The 18,807-nt window shown below is 42.3% G+C and overlaps 1 protein-coding gene across 1 annotated transcript in view; it reads left to right on the top strand.

Annotated features, from left to right (window-relative positions):
- The window catches only part of LOC137436933 (estrogen receptor beta), a 276,557-nt gene extending 259,210 nt beyond the window's left edge, over positions 1–17,347 (top strand). Inside the window, exons 7-8 of the mRNA XM_068131172.2 lie at positions 8,685–8,838; positions 11,845–17,347. Of these exons, the coding sequence (XP_067987273.2) occupies positions 8,685–8,838; positions 11,845–12,319 (629 nt within the window). The 3' untranslated portion in view covers positions 12,320–17,347. The remainder of the gene's footprint in view (positions 1–8,684; positions 8,839–11,844) is intronic.
- Positions 17,348–18,807: the final 1,460 nt, after the last annotated feature.

Raw genomic sequence — 18,807 nt, 5'->3', positions numbered from 1 at the left:
TGGAAGCAATGTTTCTTCCAGAATGACCCTGTACTTGAACTGGTTCAGGTTTCCATTCAGAACAACCAGGTCAGTTTTGCCCCCTGCATGAAAAGCAGCCCAAACGGTCACCCCACTACCTCCAGCTTGGACTCTTGGCACTATACAATCTGTGTTGTGGGCTTCATGCACTTGTCTGTGCACTCGGACGCGGCCATCTTGACAATAGACCAGAAATCTATACTCGTCACTGAAGGTCACGTGATTCCAGTGTCCTGGCTGCCATTGACGGTGCTCTCTGGCCCACTGCAATCGGCGCTGGCTGTGTTGTCTGGTCAAGCGTGGCTTTCTCAGGGGACGCCTGGCACGATAGCCTGCTTGAACCAGTCGTTGGTTGACTAGCCTTCTGGATACAGGCACATTTGTCAGTTGCTGCCACTCAGCCCTAAGCCGATTAGCTGACTTGGTACGGCCATTGCAGACTAACCGGTGCAGCTGGCGATCATCTCTCCTTGTGGTTCTGCGTGGACGTCCTGGCCTCGGTATTGGAGTAGGGACACCCCTCTGAGTATTTCGTTTCAGGATCTTTGACACCTGACCTTGAGTGATGCCATACTGCCGAGCAATAGCACGCTGTTTCATGCCAGAATTTCGTAAAGCCACCACTCCATGACAAACAGCATTGTCAAGTTGACGGACCATCTCCAGAGGAAGCGGCAATAACTTTTGTAGATGTGCAGCAGTTGTTTTCCACTAATACAGAACGCAACAACCCTTGTATACCCGACTGTGAAGCCAATCGTCAAATGTACCTGTCCTTACATTTTGTCACGCCACCTGTGATATAATCCTGTTATTGACTTCTTGCTGCGAAAGACAATCAGTGACATGGTTCTTTCAACAAAGACATCACCGAAGGGTAAAAGAAACTCACCAGATTGATATACTGAGTTCAGAAAGTAAACCCAAGTTAAGAAAAAAAAAAATTCCATATTAAATGCCAAGTCTGTCATTAGGTCGTAGCATACATGTACTGTATTAATTCCCATTCTCAGGCTCAAAGCAGAAAATGAACAATTTATATTAATCGCAAAGTGCAGCTCAGCTCCTTGATTGGTGAATATTAATTAAGCTTCTGTAAAGTATTCATGCCAAGGTAGGCTGAGTGCGTGAGTATTGCTCACGTGAGTCTCAGAGGGCTGAGATGAGTTTAGCTTTGAGCTCAGAAGGAAAAATATATAGAATGAGAATGAGTACAGCAATTAGTATATTTACTCACGCTGCTGCAACACAGCAGTATAGGTTAGCACTTTCTGGGGCGGTATTGTACTAAGAGATAACGGTGTTAGGCACCATCTCCATTTAGTTTGCCTCATTAATGTTACTTCAGCCTGCAATGTTCACCCCCACTTTTAACCTACCATCTTCCCACCTGCAGTTTTTTTGCAATAACCCGCGTTAAGCTCCAAAGTAATATGTGTTGATTTTACCCATTGTTTAAAAATGACACAGGAGGTTTAAATACATAGTACAAGGGGCAAATTTCATTCGGATACAGACAAATATACCTAAGCCCAATGTTGCAGTTTCTACCACTGTTTTTTTTTGTTTGTTTGTTTGTTTTTTGTATGTGTACAAGATCGAGGCTCGTGAAAGAGCTAACATTAATCATACAAAAAGTCAAACCGAAACATAAAGCATATAATAAGGGAAGCGGTAGACAAGATGGGGAGAGAGGGGGAAGGACACAAACACAACATTTGAGAGCAGAGACATCGGGAGATCTGTGGGAGGGAGAGGGCTTGGGGGGAGATGGGAGAGGTATAAAACACATGGACACTGCAAGGACTTCCAGGAAAGAAGTTGGAATTTCAAAAAAGTGGATCTGGGGTGAATTAGCGGGGGTAGAAAAGATCAAGGTTTTGGATGGGGGAAGATAAGAGATGGTGGTGAACAGCTGTTTTAAAGACCTGGAGGGAGGAGTGGGATTGAAGAGAGTGAGGGAGTTTGTTCCAGAGGTGGGAGAAAAGGGGAATGAAAGAGTGAAGGTGAGCAGAGAGCCGAGATTTTGGCAGTTTAACCATAAGAGGGTTGCTGGCAGATCTTGTGCGACCTGTAGGAATATTGGGGGGACAGAGCACAGAGAGAGCTGGGGGAGCAAGGCCGGAGAGGAGTCAGTAGAAGACAGAAAGACCACCAACCTGCCTGCGGTGCGAGTGAAGAAATTTAGATTAATTTAAAGATTAATTAATTTAGATTAATTAATTTAAATTATTTAGATTAATTTAGATTAAAGTAAAATTTAGATTTAGATAATTTAGGTTTCATTAGTAATCCACTACCAGAGCCAGAGTTCTCAAAATCGGCAGAAGCACTGTATAGTCAAATACCGTGCATTATAGTAACAGTCTGTGAGCCAAAGACTTATGTGGATATGAGTCATCCACATTGCGCAAGGAAAAACAATCCATTCACATATCCTGCGAATATGTGAATGTATTGCTTTTTAATGCAAATATTTCCCTAGAATTCAAATAAGGGGTCTGGATATGAATGCCACTCATCTTGTGCCTGAAACTACAGAAATAGCCATGAACACTACTTGTACCATCAGGTGTCAGCTTGCTGCCTCTTTGGTGATAATTCCTTCCTGGTGGTAATTTAACTAGTATATGCAGTTTATTGCTAAATCATAGCTTTTGTAGCAATGTTGTAGATTCTTCGGGTGTCTTGTGTTCTGGACTGTCACTAAATGTTGTAGATCCTGAGCTTGTGCAGTATTTTAAAATGTTATCAGGATGATTAAAGTTAGACGTTCAAAAATCTTGAAAAACTTGCAGTGAAGCCAATTTTTACGCAATGCACATAGCACAAGATGCATACGGAGTGATACGTTTGGAATGAGAAGATTAGAGCACACTCTACCATATCCAGATTTGGCAACGCTGTGAGCGTGGCAATGCATCGATGATAGAATGACAGAGTAGCGATTAGAAAAGCAAATACCGTTATTGTCATTGCATAAGCACAAGTAAAAGTACTGCTGCTATCATTTTAACAACAAGAAATAACGAGGAACCTTGGCACAGGAGGAGGACATTTGGGCCTATCAGGCCTGCGCTATACCAGTTACCATCACCCCGTCACACTCAAGCTATCTATAACTCCACAGGTCCTGCCAATATCCCTGTAATCCTCTATTTCCAATTTATCTAGGTACCTATCTCATTCCAATTTAAAACCATCTACTCTTTCTGCTGCCACTACCTTTCCAGGGAGACCATTCCATGCATGAACTACTCTTTGACTGTGAGACCCGGCCCTGCCTTATTACACTCTTCTCCTTAACTTTCAGGCAATGGCCACTCATCCTATCACTGTCTATTCTGCTGAAAAGCTCTTCTGCATTTATTTTGTCTCTACCCTTCATTTTCTTAAACATCGCAGTCAAATCCCCTTGCAATCACCTCCTTTCTAATGTATAAAGTCCTGTCTCCTTCAGCTGCTCCTCATAGCTTCATCTAGCTAGGCCCGGAAACAATCTAGTGACCCTGCGCTGACCCATCTCTATGGCAGCTATGTCCTTCCTCACATGTGGTGACCAAAACTGCGCACAATATTCTAGATGAGGCCTCAATACATTGCAATACAGTGTTAAAACCACCTCTTTTGATTTATAATTTATCACCACACGAATACAAGCTAAAACCCTGTTTGCCTTACCAATAGCTCCCAGGCACTGTCCTGTCTGCTTACCCCCTCTCCTGACTGCTGTACCTGTTACAACTCTCAGATCCTTCTCCTGTGTGACACGATCCAAAACTGCACTATGCATCATGTAATCGCTATCTTCACTATTCTTACCCATCCCCAGCACCATACATTTCTTTATGTTAAATTGCATCTGGCAATCTTTCTCTCAATTTAGGAAAGTATCGAGACTTTCCCCTGCAATTGATCCTCTGCTACCTCTCTCTAATATCTACCTTACCCCCAAGCTTTGTGTCTTCTGTAAATTTAGAAAACAGACTCTTAAATCACTGTCCAAATCGTTGACGTAAATCTTGAAAAAATAATGGTTCTAGGACGAATCCCTTAGGCACCTCATTACTTACATCCTCCCAACCAGATATCCTCCCAATCACAGACACTCTTTTCTTCCTATCACGAAGGAAGTTTCCAATTGAGTCAGTTACCCGACCAGCTACTTCGGAAAGCCTCAACTTAGCTAACAACCTCTTTGTCACAGAGAAATTACTCGTCAGGTCTGATCGTGTTCACCTTTCACGCTTCCACTGTGGAACCCATCTACACTTTTTACAGTACAAACATAGACTCGACGACACCGCTGGGGGCACCTGCAACCTCTGCCAGGTCATCACACACAATAAGACAGATTATGGATGACTGTGGCATCCTGGCTCCACGAAGGCAAGAGCACAACATCTTAGATATGAGAGATCTCTGGGTCGCTCCCAAGAGATCCATCGGCTATCTCCACGCCATGGGCCTGTTTGAGCAGAACTGGCCGGTGGTAATCAACAACATCAACAACCTCCTGTATGGTACCTTATCAAATGTCGTCTGCAATTCTACATGCATGATATCCACTGCATTTCCCTCATCCGCCTCGTGAGAAATTGCATCATAGAACTACAATAAATTTGTTAAACATGACCTCCCCTTAGTAAATCCGTGCTGACTACCTTTAATTAGTTTGAAATTATCCAAATGTTTCCCTATCCCTTCCTTAATTAACGTCTTCAATGCCTTTCCCACAACTGAAGTCGAACTAACATGTCTATAGTTCCCCCAACTCTTCTCTTGATCCTTTCTTAAAAAATATATTTGCTACTCTCCATTCCTCTGGTACCTGTCCTGGCTCCAGCAAACTGTTAAAGATATCTGATAACCCCACGCTTATCTGCTCCAGCACTTCCCTCAATACTCTTGGATGCATGTTCATGTTATCTGGTGCTAGAGCGTTATCCTCCATTATCTTTTTAGCTGTTTCTTCACTTCCCTACACCTTCTTCGACATATTATAAAAGCTGTTGTGTCCCTCCCTGCTGAACCACCTCATTATTGTTCTAGATCCTCTCAGCAATTGGATTGATACTCTCAGCAATTGGAAATTCCCCTGTTTGTTCCTGTGTAAATGTACAAGTAAATATACGATTTAATAAGTCTGCTATCTCACCCTCTTTGTCCACCAATTCTCCCATGCTATTCCTCAATCGGCCCAAACCTCAATATTTTTCTTTTGTCCTTTTCATAGTCTCTTTTGGCCTGCTGAGTTATTTTCTTAACGAGTCTCTGTGTTTTCCTATATTGATATGTCGGTCTCTAGTTCTGTTATTTTATATTTAATGAACGCCTTCTGCTTACCTTTAACTAGCAAGGGTACCCGGCACTTCCTGGTGTTGTACTAATACTGTTGACATTTTGAAGAAATCAAATTTAATATTTTTATTTAAAAAATTTTTGTGGGGGGTTAAAACACTTCCCTATACCCACTATGGAATGGGGTCGGGGATCATTTCATATTACCTTTCACATAGCTACAAAGGCTTAGGCTCGTAGCTACGGAGCTACAAAGGAGCGGTTAAAAAGAAAATTCAAGTTTAAAAAAAAAAACTTTTTTGCCTAAAACACTCCACAACACTCACTGATGAACCTCTCAACATTTGACGAAGATCCATTTGGCCATCTCTGGGAAAAATGGCGACACGCACACACAGACAGACACACAAATGGCTCTCTTGTACTATAGATTACATGCCTCCCTCCTCAAACACCCTGGTCTTTTTCTCCTTCACTGGGATCCTCACTGGAACTCTACACATCTGCTTCTTGAAGGTAGGCCATTTCTCCAATGCAAACCACCCACTTCATTAACTTTACCCAAATCTAAAGTTCCCAAATCACTTCTCATACTCTTAAAGTTAACCTTCTTAAAATCTAACCGCCTTGCACGACCATCCCAAACTCCACGTCTCAACCATAGAGTTGCGCTTACTACGTTGTGGTCACTTGTAACCACATGACCTTCCACCTCCACTTCCTCCACTAAATTGGGATCATAATTTTAAAAAGTCTTCCAACACTGCACCCCTCTCATGGGATTTTCTACAAATTGGGTTCAAAAGCAATCTTGGACGAGAGATAGAAAATCCTCATCCGCTCTGCCTTTCCCATGTTCTTGGCAAATCAAAATCCTCCATAATCAATACTCTTCCCTTATCACATGCCTTTCTGAATTATTCGCAAAATCCCTCTTTCATGGTCTTCCCTCATACCAGAATTCCTATAAAAGCATCCTACAAGTATCTTCCTGTTCTTGCAATAAAATATTTCAGAGCCGAAGAATATCCCAATACATATCCCAATATCCCAATAACAACATATCCCAATATCCCAGTAAGAACATAACATATCCCAATAAGATGTTCATGTGTGATGTGATAAGAACATATCCCAATGGCATCAAGAAACACATATTGCTGGAGAAAATGTGTGACATTGGCATGAAACTATGCAGGTAAGGATTAACATTTGTGCCGAGTTTAAGTAGTCCAGGAACATACAGTCACGTGAAAAAGTAAGTACACCCCGTGTAAAGTTTTGACTTTTTCAACATATAGCTAATTGATCTTCATTTCAACAATATTGAAAGATAAAGGTGATATAACATAGCAAATATCATGAAACATTTACATTTTGTAGTCCATTGTATAATTTAAATAAACATAAATGCAAATTTCGCATAGGGAAAAAGTAAGTACACCCTTGGCTCTAATAGGTGGTATTGCCCCCTTTGGCAGAAACAACCTCAAGTAGGCATTTCTTATAACTGTCTACCAGTCTCTGACATCGACTGGGAGAAATTTTTGCCCACTCCTCCAAGCAGAATTATTTCAGCTGTGTGATGTTTGAGGGTTTTCTTGCATGCACAGCTCATTTCAAATCCCCCCACAACATCTCGATGGGATTTAGATCCGGGCTTTGACTTGGCCATTCCAGAACCCTCCATTTCTTTCTTTTCAGCCATTCCTTGGTGGATTTACAGGTATGTTTAGGGTCATTGTCATGTTGCAAGGTCTACCTTCGGTTGAGCTTCAACTTTCCGACAGATGGCCTCACATTATCCTCAAGCACCCTCTGGTACAATGAAGAATTCATAGTGGATTATATGATGGTGAGCTGCCCAGGCCCTGATGCAGCAAAGCTGTCCCAAACGATAATATTTCCACCACCATGCTTTACAGTTGGTATCAGGTTCTTGTGGTCAAATGCTGTCTTTGGTTTTCGCCAAACATGTCTTCTGGTACTGTGGCCAAATAGCTCCACCTTTGACTCATCTGTCCAGAGCACATTGTTCCAGAAGTGCTGGTCTTTGCCTCGGTGTTCATTGGCAAACTTTAGTCTTGCCCTGATGTTCTTTCTGGACAGCAAAGGTTTCCTCCTGGCACACCTCCGATGTAGATCAAATTTGTGCAGCCTCTTTCTAATGGTAGACTCGTGCACTTTGACATCAACAGTGGCGAGAGCTACCTGTAGGTCCCGTGATGACATTCTGGGGTTCTTAGAGACTTCTTTCAGCATCTTGCGGTCTGCTCTCGGGCTGAACTTGCTGGGGCGGCCTGGTCTAAACAAGTTGGCAGTTGTTTGGAATCTTCTCCACTTGTGGATGATCTTCCGGACAGTCGAATAATTGATTTCAAATTGTTTGGAGATCTTTTTAAATCCCTTCCCAGACTCGTAGGCATGTATAACCTTTTTTCCGAAGGCCTCAGAGAGCTCTTTTGATCTTGGCATGGTGACGCCACACACTTCAACAACAAAGAGCAAACCAAACTAAATGTCTGAGGTTTAAATAAGACAGGTTCCTCCAAGATCCTCTCTGACGATGTTCTAATCATTTGCACCTGAGCTGGTGCACCTCATTCTAATTTTAGGTATTTGAAGTAGTGATAAATGTAGGGGTGTACTTACTTTTTCCACATGTGAAATTTGCATTTATGTTCATTTAAATTATATATACAATGGACTACAAAATGTAATTGTTTTATGATATTTGTTATATTATATCACCTTTATCTATCAATATTGTTGAAATGATGATCAAATAGCTGTACGTTGAAATATGTTGAAAAAGTTAAAACTTTACATGGGGTGTACTTACTTTTTCACGTGACTGTATCTCCACAGTGGTGATAAAACCTTTAGAGTTTAGACACTCCTCCCTCATCCCCCATACACTTTATCTCTCATTTGTCATTGATGGATATTCCATATCATAACATTATTTATGCAGAACTAGCTTAAATTGCCTTATTTTTTTGTTTGATCTTTGTCGTCTTCTCTATTTGAATCTGTGCTTCTGTTAATCTTACTGCAATAACAGAACATCCATTTATTGTATATGCACGAAGGTGGGGTTGGGGGGAGGATGGGTGTCAGTGTAAGTGTAGTGATGTTAAAAAATGTAATTGAGAAAATAAAATAAGGTAGGAGAGTGCGAGAAGAAGTGGGAAGAGAATAATCGGGATAGGAGTAAACATAATGGAGGATGTCTGGCGGAGAGGGTAGGGGACGGTCATAATGCTACTATTGTAGAAAATGAAGAAAATGTCCTCTATCAGCCGGTATATGTTGGCAAGTCTTTGATGTGATGCTCTTTATTTGCCTTGAGGACTGCTCAGATGGCCTGGAAAGCATGGACACAATACACAAGATGGTTGAAAAGGTGCTTGACGTGTTGATGATGACGATTGGACGCAGAGAAGGAGACACAGCACAGCGAAGCCGGCGCATGGCTCATCTCTTATTGCTTCTGTCCCACATCCGCCACATTAGGTGTGCCCTGGTTTGTTCGTTGTTTTAGTTGAATTAACTTCCTCTTTCTCACTCAGCAATGATGTTATACAGCAAATGTGTTTGTTAAGTTTAATTAACCTTAATGGTTAAGGTGGCTGGCTTGAGATCTTAGGGTCCAGAGTTCAAGCTGGAAACATCCCTTCCACAACCTAACTTCTGCTTCCGGCACCCCATCTATCCGTGTCACCATCACCATCTCTATCAGGAACGTGTCATAGGCCTTCTCCAGATCCACAAATGCCAAAGCCATTTCATCTTGCACCTTCCAACCTCTTCTCCTCCAGCTCTTTCACTATTTCAGCGTGAACATCCCATCTATCATCCCCATACCAGTAACCTCTCCATTACCTTCATGACATGACTATGGAGTGTAATGCCCCTGTACTTTCCCAGATCTTGAACATCTTGAACTTTCTTGAACTTTCCCCTATTTCCCAGATCTTGATCCCCTTTCCCTTCCATATCGGCACAATTAACTCTGTCCTCCATTCCTCCAGAATTGACCTATCTCTCATACCTACATTCAACAACCTCTTCGTCCACCTGAATCTGACTAATCCTGCTACAATTACCATCTCCATACACACCTCATCAATGCCATCCACACTTCCTCTTCCATGATCTCCACCACCTCCACTTTTCCCCCCACATAACTCGATAGCTCCAGCTCGCCATTGCTTCCTTCCTGATTCAACAACTTTTTGAAATATCCTTCCCATACCTTCAATACTGTGCCCCTCTCTATCACTAGCCTTCTGCCACCATCTTTAATCACCGCCCCCCTTCATGTCCTTGCTATCCACATCCCTGCCACGAGCCAATTTATAAACCATCTGCCTCCCACCATCCTCTTCCAACTTGTTGTACACCACCTCTTCCTCATCATTCCTCGCCTTATCTACAGCTCTCCTTGATGCTTTATTTTTCTGCCCATACAGGTGCAGCAACTCCGCATACAGTTGCCTCCCTCTATCCTTGATCTTTTCTATCCTCTTCCAAACCTCCTTCTTTTCACCAACTGCCTTCACTACTTCCTCCGTCTCCCATACCTGGTTTCTATCCTTCGACAATACACCCTTTCCTGACGTCCTTCCATACAACACTTCTGCAATTCCCCTAAATACCTTTCCATACTTCTTTCACTCCTTCTCCAAACCTGCCGCTTCTTCATTGAGTTGCTCATACTTGGCCCTCACCTTCTCCTTGTACTCCACAGCTACATTTCTCTGACACATCCCCCACCTAATGCCCTTTCAGCCTCTGCTCTTAACCTCCCCACTTTTCTTCATCCTCACCATAAACACAGGCTTGTGCTGGGTGGTAACATGCTCTTCTGCCACTGCCTTGCAATCCTCAACCCTCCACAACTGTCACTTTTTTATATTTTATATACATATCTACATATATATGTATATATATATATATATATATATATATATATATATATATATATATATATATATATATATATATTATACAGTGCATTCAGAAAGTATTCAGACCCTTTCACTATTGTCACATTTTGTTATGTTGCAGCCTTATGCTGAAATCGTTTAAATTCATTTTTTCCCTCAATCTACACTCAATACCCCATAATGAAAAAGAGAAAACAGGATTTTAGAAAGTTTTGCAAATTTATTAAAAAGAAAAAAACTGAAATATCACATTGACCTAAGTATTCAGACCCTTTGCTATGACACTTGAAATTTAGCTCAGGTGCCTCCCATTTCTCTTGATCATCTTTGAGATGTTTCTACACCTTGATTGGAGTCCACCTGTGGTAAATTCAATTGATTGGACATGATTTGGAAAGGCACACACCTGTCTATATAAGGTCTCACAACTGACAATGCATATCAGAGCAAAAACCAAGCCATGAGGTCGAAGGAACTGCCTGCAGAGCTCAGAGACATGATTGTGGCGAGGCCCAGATCTGGGGAAGCCTACAAAAACATTTCTGCTGCCTTGAAGGTTCCCAAGAGCACCGTGGCCTTCATGATTCTTAAATGGAAGAAGTTTGGAACAACCAGGACTCTTCCTAGAGCTGGCTGCCTGGCCAAACTGAGCAATCGGGGGAGAAGGGCCTTGGTAATAGAGGTGACCAAGAACCCGATGGTCACTCTGGCTGAGCTCCAGAGATCCTGTGTGGAGATGAGATGTGTAGAGAAACTTCCAGAAGGACAACCATCAATGCAACACTCCACCGGTCTGGGCTTTATGGCAGAGTGGCCAGACGGAAGCCTCTCCTCAGTGAAAGACACATGAAAGCTGCTTGGAGTTTGCAAAAAAGCACCTAAAGGACTCTCAGACTGTGAGAAACAAGATTCTGTGGTCTGTTGAAACCAAGATTGAACTGTTTGGCCTTTTGAACCAAGATTGAACCAAGATTGAGCATTAGTGAGGTCAGGCACTGATGTTGGGCGATTAGGCCTTTGGTTCGCAGTCGGCTTTCCAATTCATCCCAAAGGTGTCCGATGGGGTTGACGTCAAGGCTCTGTGCAGGCCAGTCAAGTTCTTCCACACCGATCTCGACAAACCATTTCTGTATGGACTACGCTTTGTGCACGGGGGGATTGTCATGCTGAAACAGGAAAGGGCCTTTCCCAAACTGTTGCCACACAGTTGGAAGCACACAATTGTCTAGAATGTCATTGCATGCTGTAGCGTTAAAAATTCTCTTCACTGGAACTAAGGGGCCTAGCCCAAAACATGAGCAATCGGGGGAGAAGGGCCTTGGTAATAGAGGTGACCAAGAACCCGATGGTCACTCTGGCTGAGCTCCCGAAACCCGAAACCCGAAAAACCCGGAAAAAAAAACATGGGATTTTAAGCCTTTGGATGAATTTTTATTTTTTTAAATCCTCCAGTCTGAATAGGTTTAAAATATCCATAATTAATTTTCACTCGACATAAGAATACAAATGTTGATATATTTATTTGACGTCCACTAATTCTCTGGCATATTAATCCACCCCTTCCATGCAGTAACAAAGGGATAGAGCATCTGAAGAGTATCAAGCACAAGAAGGTGATTCCACTGTACGATCTCATCTTGGAACTCTTGGATGCCCATCATCTGCAGAAGCCTCTGACAAATACCAATTGCCAAGAACAAAAGGCAGCCAACTGTGACAGCGGCAGGCCGGAGTCTGCAGGCGAGTCCTTTGCTGGTAAGGCTGAACCAGGCCTTTGCCAGAATTCCTCAGAATTCAAACTACCTGATGACTGGGATTCAATATCTAGCTCATGGGCATGCAATGGCGGACTAATGGAGGACCACGTGAACGAAGGGGCCGCACAGGGAAGTTGTGAGGTGCGGGGAAATGGTCTCAGGTCAAGCCCGCAACCTGAAACTTCTGCGAAATTGCAAAAAGACCTCCAAGAAAACTTTGTTAAAGATCTACGGGGAGCAAATCTCAAGTTTCTTAACAGTCACTACAAACAGCCATTTCATTGTTGAGGACATTTTATTGCTTTGCCATTCTGCAAATCTCTCGATCAAGATTCGCGGAATGTTTTTTTGGGCCATTTTAGCAGGAATATTATATATTTTGCTCTTCGTATTTCAAGTTGTAAGCAAATGTGACGATTTTATAGACAGTATAAAAGGTACATTTTTAGTCATGGCTTTGTTCTGGTATGATTAAGGTGCACAGTCTCAAGCGACTTGATAGGCAGCATATATTGAGGATAATTATTCAGCATCACTCGTTAATAATGTGAAAACTGTGACAGATAGTTTTATCTGCATCCATTGTGTTGAGATTCTCATGGCATTCACAAAGACTGTACTTCTAACGGAAATTGTGTGTGTGTCGCACTTGTATGAGTGTGTTTGTGTGCGTGTGTGTGTCGCACTTGTATGAGTGTGTTGTGTCGTGTGTGCACATCTTTGTGCGTGTTTGTATCGTGCATGCACATCTTTGTGTGCATGTGTGTGTCGCACGTGTATGGGTGCGTGTGTGCCACATGTTTGTGTGTTGCCCGTGTATGGGTATGTGTGTGTGTGTGTGTGTGTGTGTGTGTGTGTGTGTGTGTGTGTGTGTGTTGCACGTGTATGGGTGTGTGTGTGTGTGTGTGTGTGTGTGTGTGTGTGTGTGTGTCGCATGTGCGTGTGTGTGTGTATGTGCGTGCGTGTATCGCGTGTATGTATCGCGTGTATGTGTCGCATGTGTATGGGTGTGTGTGTGTCGCACGTGTGTGTGTGTGTGCCGCATGTATGTGTGTGTGTGTGTCGCACGTGTGTAAGTGTGTGTTGCAAGTGTATGTGTGTTTGACGTGTGTGCACATCCTTGTGTATGTATTTGTGTGTGTGTGCGTGTGTGTGTGTGTGCGTGTCGTGTGGCACATCCGTGTGTGTGTGTGTGTGTGTGTGTGTGTGTGTGTGTGTGTGTGTCGCACTTGTATGAGTGTGTTGTGTCGTGTGTGCACATCTTTGTGCGTGTTTGTATCGTGCATGCACATCTTTGTGTGCATGTGTGTGTCGCACGTGTATGGGTGCGTGTGTGCCACATGTGTTTGTGTGTTGCCCGTGTATGGGTATGTGTGTGTGTGTGTGTGTGTTGCACGTGTATGGGTGTGTGTGTGTGTGTGTGTGTGTGTGTGTGTGTGTGTGTGTGTGTGTGTGTGTGTGTGTGTCGCATGTGCGTGTGTGTGTGTGTGTGTGTGTGTGTGTGTGCGTGCGTGTATCGCGTGTATGTATCACGTGTATGTGTCGCATGTGTATGGGTGTGTGTGTGTGTCGCACGTGTGTGTGTGTGCCGCATGTATGTGTGTGTGTGTCGCACGTTTGTAAGTGTGTGTTGCAAGTGTATGTGTGTGTTTGACGTGTGTGCACATCCTTGTGTATGTATGTGTGTGTGTGTGTGTGTGTGTGTGTGTGTGTGTGTGTGTGTGTGTGTGTGTGTGTGTGTGTGTGTGCGCGTGTCGTGTGGCACATCCGTGTGTGTGTGTTTGTGTGTGTTATACCTCTCATACACACATTGAAGCTAACTAGTCATCACCTTGGCATTGCTCACCTCACTCTGTTTTTAATTTACTACTTGTACACAATTTGGTACAACTTGGTGTTCGAAAGTGATAATAGTTTGTCAGATTGCTTCTTCCTGTGATTATATTTTGTCCACATGTCATCATATAGAGAGTGGTGTCCAAAATGTCTCATTTGACATTTGGCTTTGAAATTGTTTCATTCACACCAAGGAAGAGAGTTTTTCTTTGTCTTGCTGTTGATTATTGTGATAAAGTGGGTACATATTATATGTATAATTATCAATTTCCCTTTGCCACAAAACATGGTTACAGAAACTCGGTTGTGATGCGCATTGTTTCCGAATGTAATACAAAGATTACATTCCCCTCCATCGAATTGAATGCCGATTTGACCAAGATGAAGTCGTTCATTTGATCCGGTGCTTGCATTTCGTCTCTAGAAGTGTGACTGCGCCCCCGAACCGTGCCCCGTACATCATGGGAGGAAATCGGAATTTCATGGCGCGCAGTGGCCTACTCGTTTTGAAAGGTGCACTTGGACATTGTAGACAAAACATCGATTGCTGGCATAGAAGGTACAAATAATACGACTCCGACAAAAACATATCGAGAATTAAAATTAAATAAAGACGTTTTTCCTCAAAAAGATATCAAAATAATGAAGGACGATAAATAACTGCGCTCAATGTTCTCTTGAAATTGATATTACGGTGCAATGTTTTAATTCTCTTTTTATATATATTTTTTGCCAATGGCCATAAAATAAAGACAAAAATCGTGTCCATTTCAGAAAATTACTGTGAAAGGATAAGCAACCTTGTGCATGTCACAACCGGCATGCTTCAGGGAAGCGCATTCTGCCAACAAACTTGTACAAAAGTACAAAAAACATTCCTGCAACCATCAGGTTATGTAACTCTGTGTGCAATTTAAACCTTTGTTTAATCGATCGACTGCCTGTCGCAACATAATCCACCCTTTGTAAAAGCAATCGATTGGGTTTTTGCGTTGTTGTTGTTGCCAATCTTGATGGAAATCTTGAATTAGTTTCATCACTTACTCGTGTTTTAACTCTGAGTTGTTGTCCGTTACTGTTGACATCTGTCGTGGAGATGAATGCCCAATGAAACTGGGTCTTCTTGATCTTCGTGTTTGGGTGAGCCTTTGTCTGGTCAATTTTATTTTTTGGGGGACTTTTGCACATCCAGTAAACCTTGTGTTTCTGTCCTAGATATCAATTTAACATTTTCTTTTCCAAGAGTTATTAGACACCAATCTGAAAAGATTTCAGATTTTTTTTTTTTTCTGTACAAGGTCTAGGCTCATGGAAGACCTTGGACACATTATAGATCAGGACACACGGAACAAAGAGAACAGCAGGAGACAGGGGAAACGTCAGTAGCAGAGCGGAGGAAGAAGGTAGATGGGGACAGACAAGCAAGGGATGCAGGTAACGATGATGGGCATGGGAGAACGCAAGCGGTGGACAAGATAGGCAAAATTTTGAGGGATTGCGGTGGTTTAACGGGTGTAGAAAAGGTCTTGGCTTTGGATGGGTGATGACCTGATATGGTGGTGAACATTTACTGTCAACTCGGCTGATCCTTGTAAATCCCGCTCGTCTACGGGTTCGCGGCTGGCGGTGGTCGAGGCCCTTCATCTTTACGAATCATCGGGATGCTCATGACAAGTCGTGAATACTTCCTTGGCCGAGAACTATCCTGGACAGGTTGTCAATCCATCACAGGTGTCAACATGTTTCCACTGAACAGCCAGGGCATTTGAATCGACACCATTGAAGGCAATGCAATAAGGCTTGGTACCCAGGTGACAACAACAAACAACAACATGCATTTTAAGGCCATTTTCCCTGCTAGAGTGGGGGTTAGCCAGGTACCTGGTACCCAGGTGCTAAATCTCAAATCAATTTGAAATACACAATAAATCTCTAGCTATAGGGAAAGGTATTAGTTGTTTTTTTCAGTTAATCTAAAATCATTATTAAATAATTAGGCAACAGTGTTATGTCTGACGTTCAGTTTCTTTCATATTATTGGTTTGTGACCATCTTTATCAACTTTGCGCAAGTGCGTGTGGGTCCCATTCAGTTCTTGACCTTCTCAAGGTACGTTATGTGTGGTCATATAGGTAGATGAGCAGTCCGTTGGAGTTTGTGGCAGTTTGTCTTCATCTTTGTAGTTGGATTTGACTCTCTTTTCCTACTTGCTCTTACCATGCTAGCTTTTCCACAGTTGTGACAGTTATTGTATCCGTTTGGTGAAGATTTATAATCGGTGATATGTTGTTGATAAATGTGTGACTTCACGCGTCGGTCCAATCAAATTTGCGCGTATTCGGGCAGCGGAAGAATGCTCATGAGAATGGACTGTTGGCATCGGCCACGAACCAATGCTCGTTTTCACTGCATTTTGGATTCTCATATGACAACATGAAACGCCGCCGATCTGTCATGCGACACTCGTTCCTTGTTGAATTTTTGAAGGAAGCATGCAGTTTTGTTAAACCAGTCATGTGACGCAGCGTCTGATCTTTTTCGATATGCATTGCGTTCCTCGTACCCTCAGCTGTTGTCAGAACAAAGCCAACAGGTTGGCAAATATTACCAGGTTCTGCGTAAAAAACGGTTTTTTGACCGCTCCGAAGAACCACTTTTAGAGGCCATTTTTCCCCGCAGAGCAGGGGTTGCCCTTTTTTGGGCACCTTGGTCCCCCTTTTTGAAGCAATGTTTTATGGCCGGATGCCCTTCCTGCCGCCAACCCTGTTAGTCGCCTCTTGCGACACACAGGGAATTACCAGTGAACAGGTACTCAATTTGCACGACCTCGGAAGGATGACAGGCTGAGTCAACCCCCCTGGTGTTAATTCAGCGATCGACCGGGATTCGAACCCAGGATCGCAGGATCCCAAGCCGGCACCCTAACCGCTAAGCCAACACCAGGCCTGAACCAACACCACCAACACCAGACCGCTCCTAAGATCGGAATATATTAAATGTCAGGGCCCCTGCTTCAAGAAAAAAATTCTTACTGGTTGAACTTTCATGCACATCCACAATTTATCTTTTTTATATTTATTTAAAAAACAGAACATTAATTTAACTCTCTGCGAGTTATATAAATAATTATGTTGCAGTTTAAGAAGAAAACACCCAATACATAATGGTGTGATCAGATTTTGACATTGGCTTCACAATGACCTTCGTGCATCGAATTATACACTTGTAAAAATCAACAATTGAATAAATGTTTACAAAGCCATCCATATTACCAACACTTTTTAATGACGTCGGTGTACTTTTGTGCAAAGTGTTTCCTATTTTAATATTTTCCGTGCTCATTGTCATGCAACTGTATATAAAGAATTCTAAATGTGTTTTGTATGCCAAATGTATTTCACTGTCATGGTGATGTGGGTGCTCTTTGTATCATGAAAATGATGTACTGATAAAAAATATATATAAAATGTCATCGCATTGTCTGATGGTCATGGTATGCTTTGTGAATGTATGCAATTTTATTGTACTTGACCATTATATTGAGCACAGAAAGGTTTTCACTTTTTATATCGGGCGTGGATCCACCATTGGAGCTTTTTGGGAATATAGCCCTCCCTTGCCTCTGAAATTTGTGTAAAAATTCTGCATTACTTCCCTCATCCCTTTTCCTCAAGTAAAGTTAGGAATTCATCCGGCCAATATTTTCATTAAAGTATATGATCCATGACCAAAAAAGAAGCAAAAAACCTACAGCAAATGCAAGCTAGAACGGCACTCAGTAGAGAGCACTCCTCCACCTGATTGGGCATATCACTCAATGGTGAAGAATCACTTTAAAAATTTTACTATCCGGATCCCCATCCGGATCTTAAAAATTGAATAGATTCTTCCTCGTCAAACACACAACCGGTACAACAAGTTTCGCCCAAATCCATCCATAACTTTTTGAGATATCCTGCTTTGTATCGTTTTTGGCCCAATATCCCAATGGTGAAGAATCACTTAAAAATTTAAATAATTCTCATATCCGAATCCATATTCAGATCTTCACCAAAATCGAATCGTCCTTGTCACACACACAACCTGTCCACCAAGTTTTGTCCAAATCTGTCCACAACCTTTTGAGATATCCTGCTATGTATCGTTTTTGGCCCGATCTCCCAATGGTGAAGAATCACTTTAAAATTATACGAGCCGAATCCGGATCTTCACCAACATGTAATCATTTCGTCCTTGTCATATACGCTACATCTCTGCCAAATTTCGTCCGAATCCGTCCACAACCTTTTGAGATATTTTGTTCACAAACAGACAGACAAACAGACAGGGGTGAAAACATAACCTCAATCCACCTTTGGTGGCGGAAGGTAATAAACATTATTCCAGTGAAAGAAAAAGTTTTTTAATTATTTCTTTCCCAAAATTGTACTTTCTTGTATATATGCAGTTTTAGGATTTCAAATCCCAATAAATCTCTGAACTCCCTCGTGCTGCGCGAACACTTAGCCGCCGGTATGAGAGGGCCTGCTGCAGTTAAATTTCAATGCCCTGCATCATTTTGAGGCAGGGTAACAGGAACTCAGCATTTCCTTTATTTCAACAGGTCAACAGGTACAACATGTGCCAAACTAAAATAAGCTGCTCAGTCTTGGTGTTACAATGCCTCCCAATTCCGTTGAGGAGGGATAGAGTCCGTATGCTTCAGCATAATGAACATTACTAAAAACTTTTGCAGGTAACACTCCAGAATGTCTACTTTTTTGCTTTAATGAAGAAGTGCATTTCCAAATGAGTATGGCACAGGCAGCCATTTTGCAAACTGGTTCAAACGCAGAATATTGTTCATGCAATGAATATTGCATAACTGGCAGAAAAGCCCATCAAAATGACGTTTTTTTATACTACTCAACCTTGAAAACTCGGGCTAAAACCAAAATTAC

This window comes from Myxine glutinosa, chromosome 11, assembly GCF_964187855.1.
Source record: "Myxine glutinosa chromosome 11, kmMyxGlut1.1, whole genome shotgun sequence".
Lineage (NCBI taxonomy): Eukaryota > Metazoa > Chordata > Myxini > Myxiniformes > Myxinidae > Myxine > Myxine glutinosa.
Note: the sequence above shows the minus strand (reverse complement) of the source record. Positions and strands in the feature narration are given on the sequence as shown.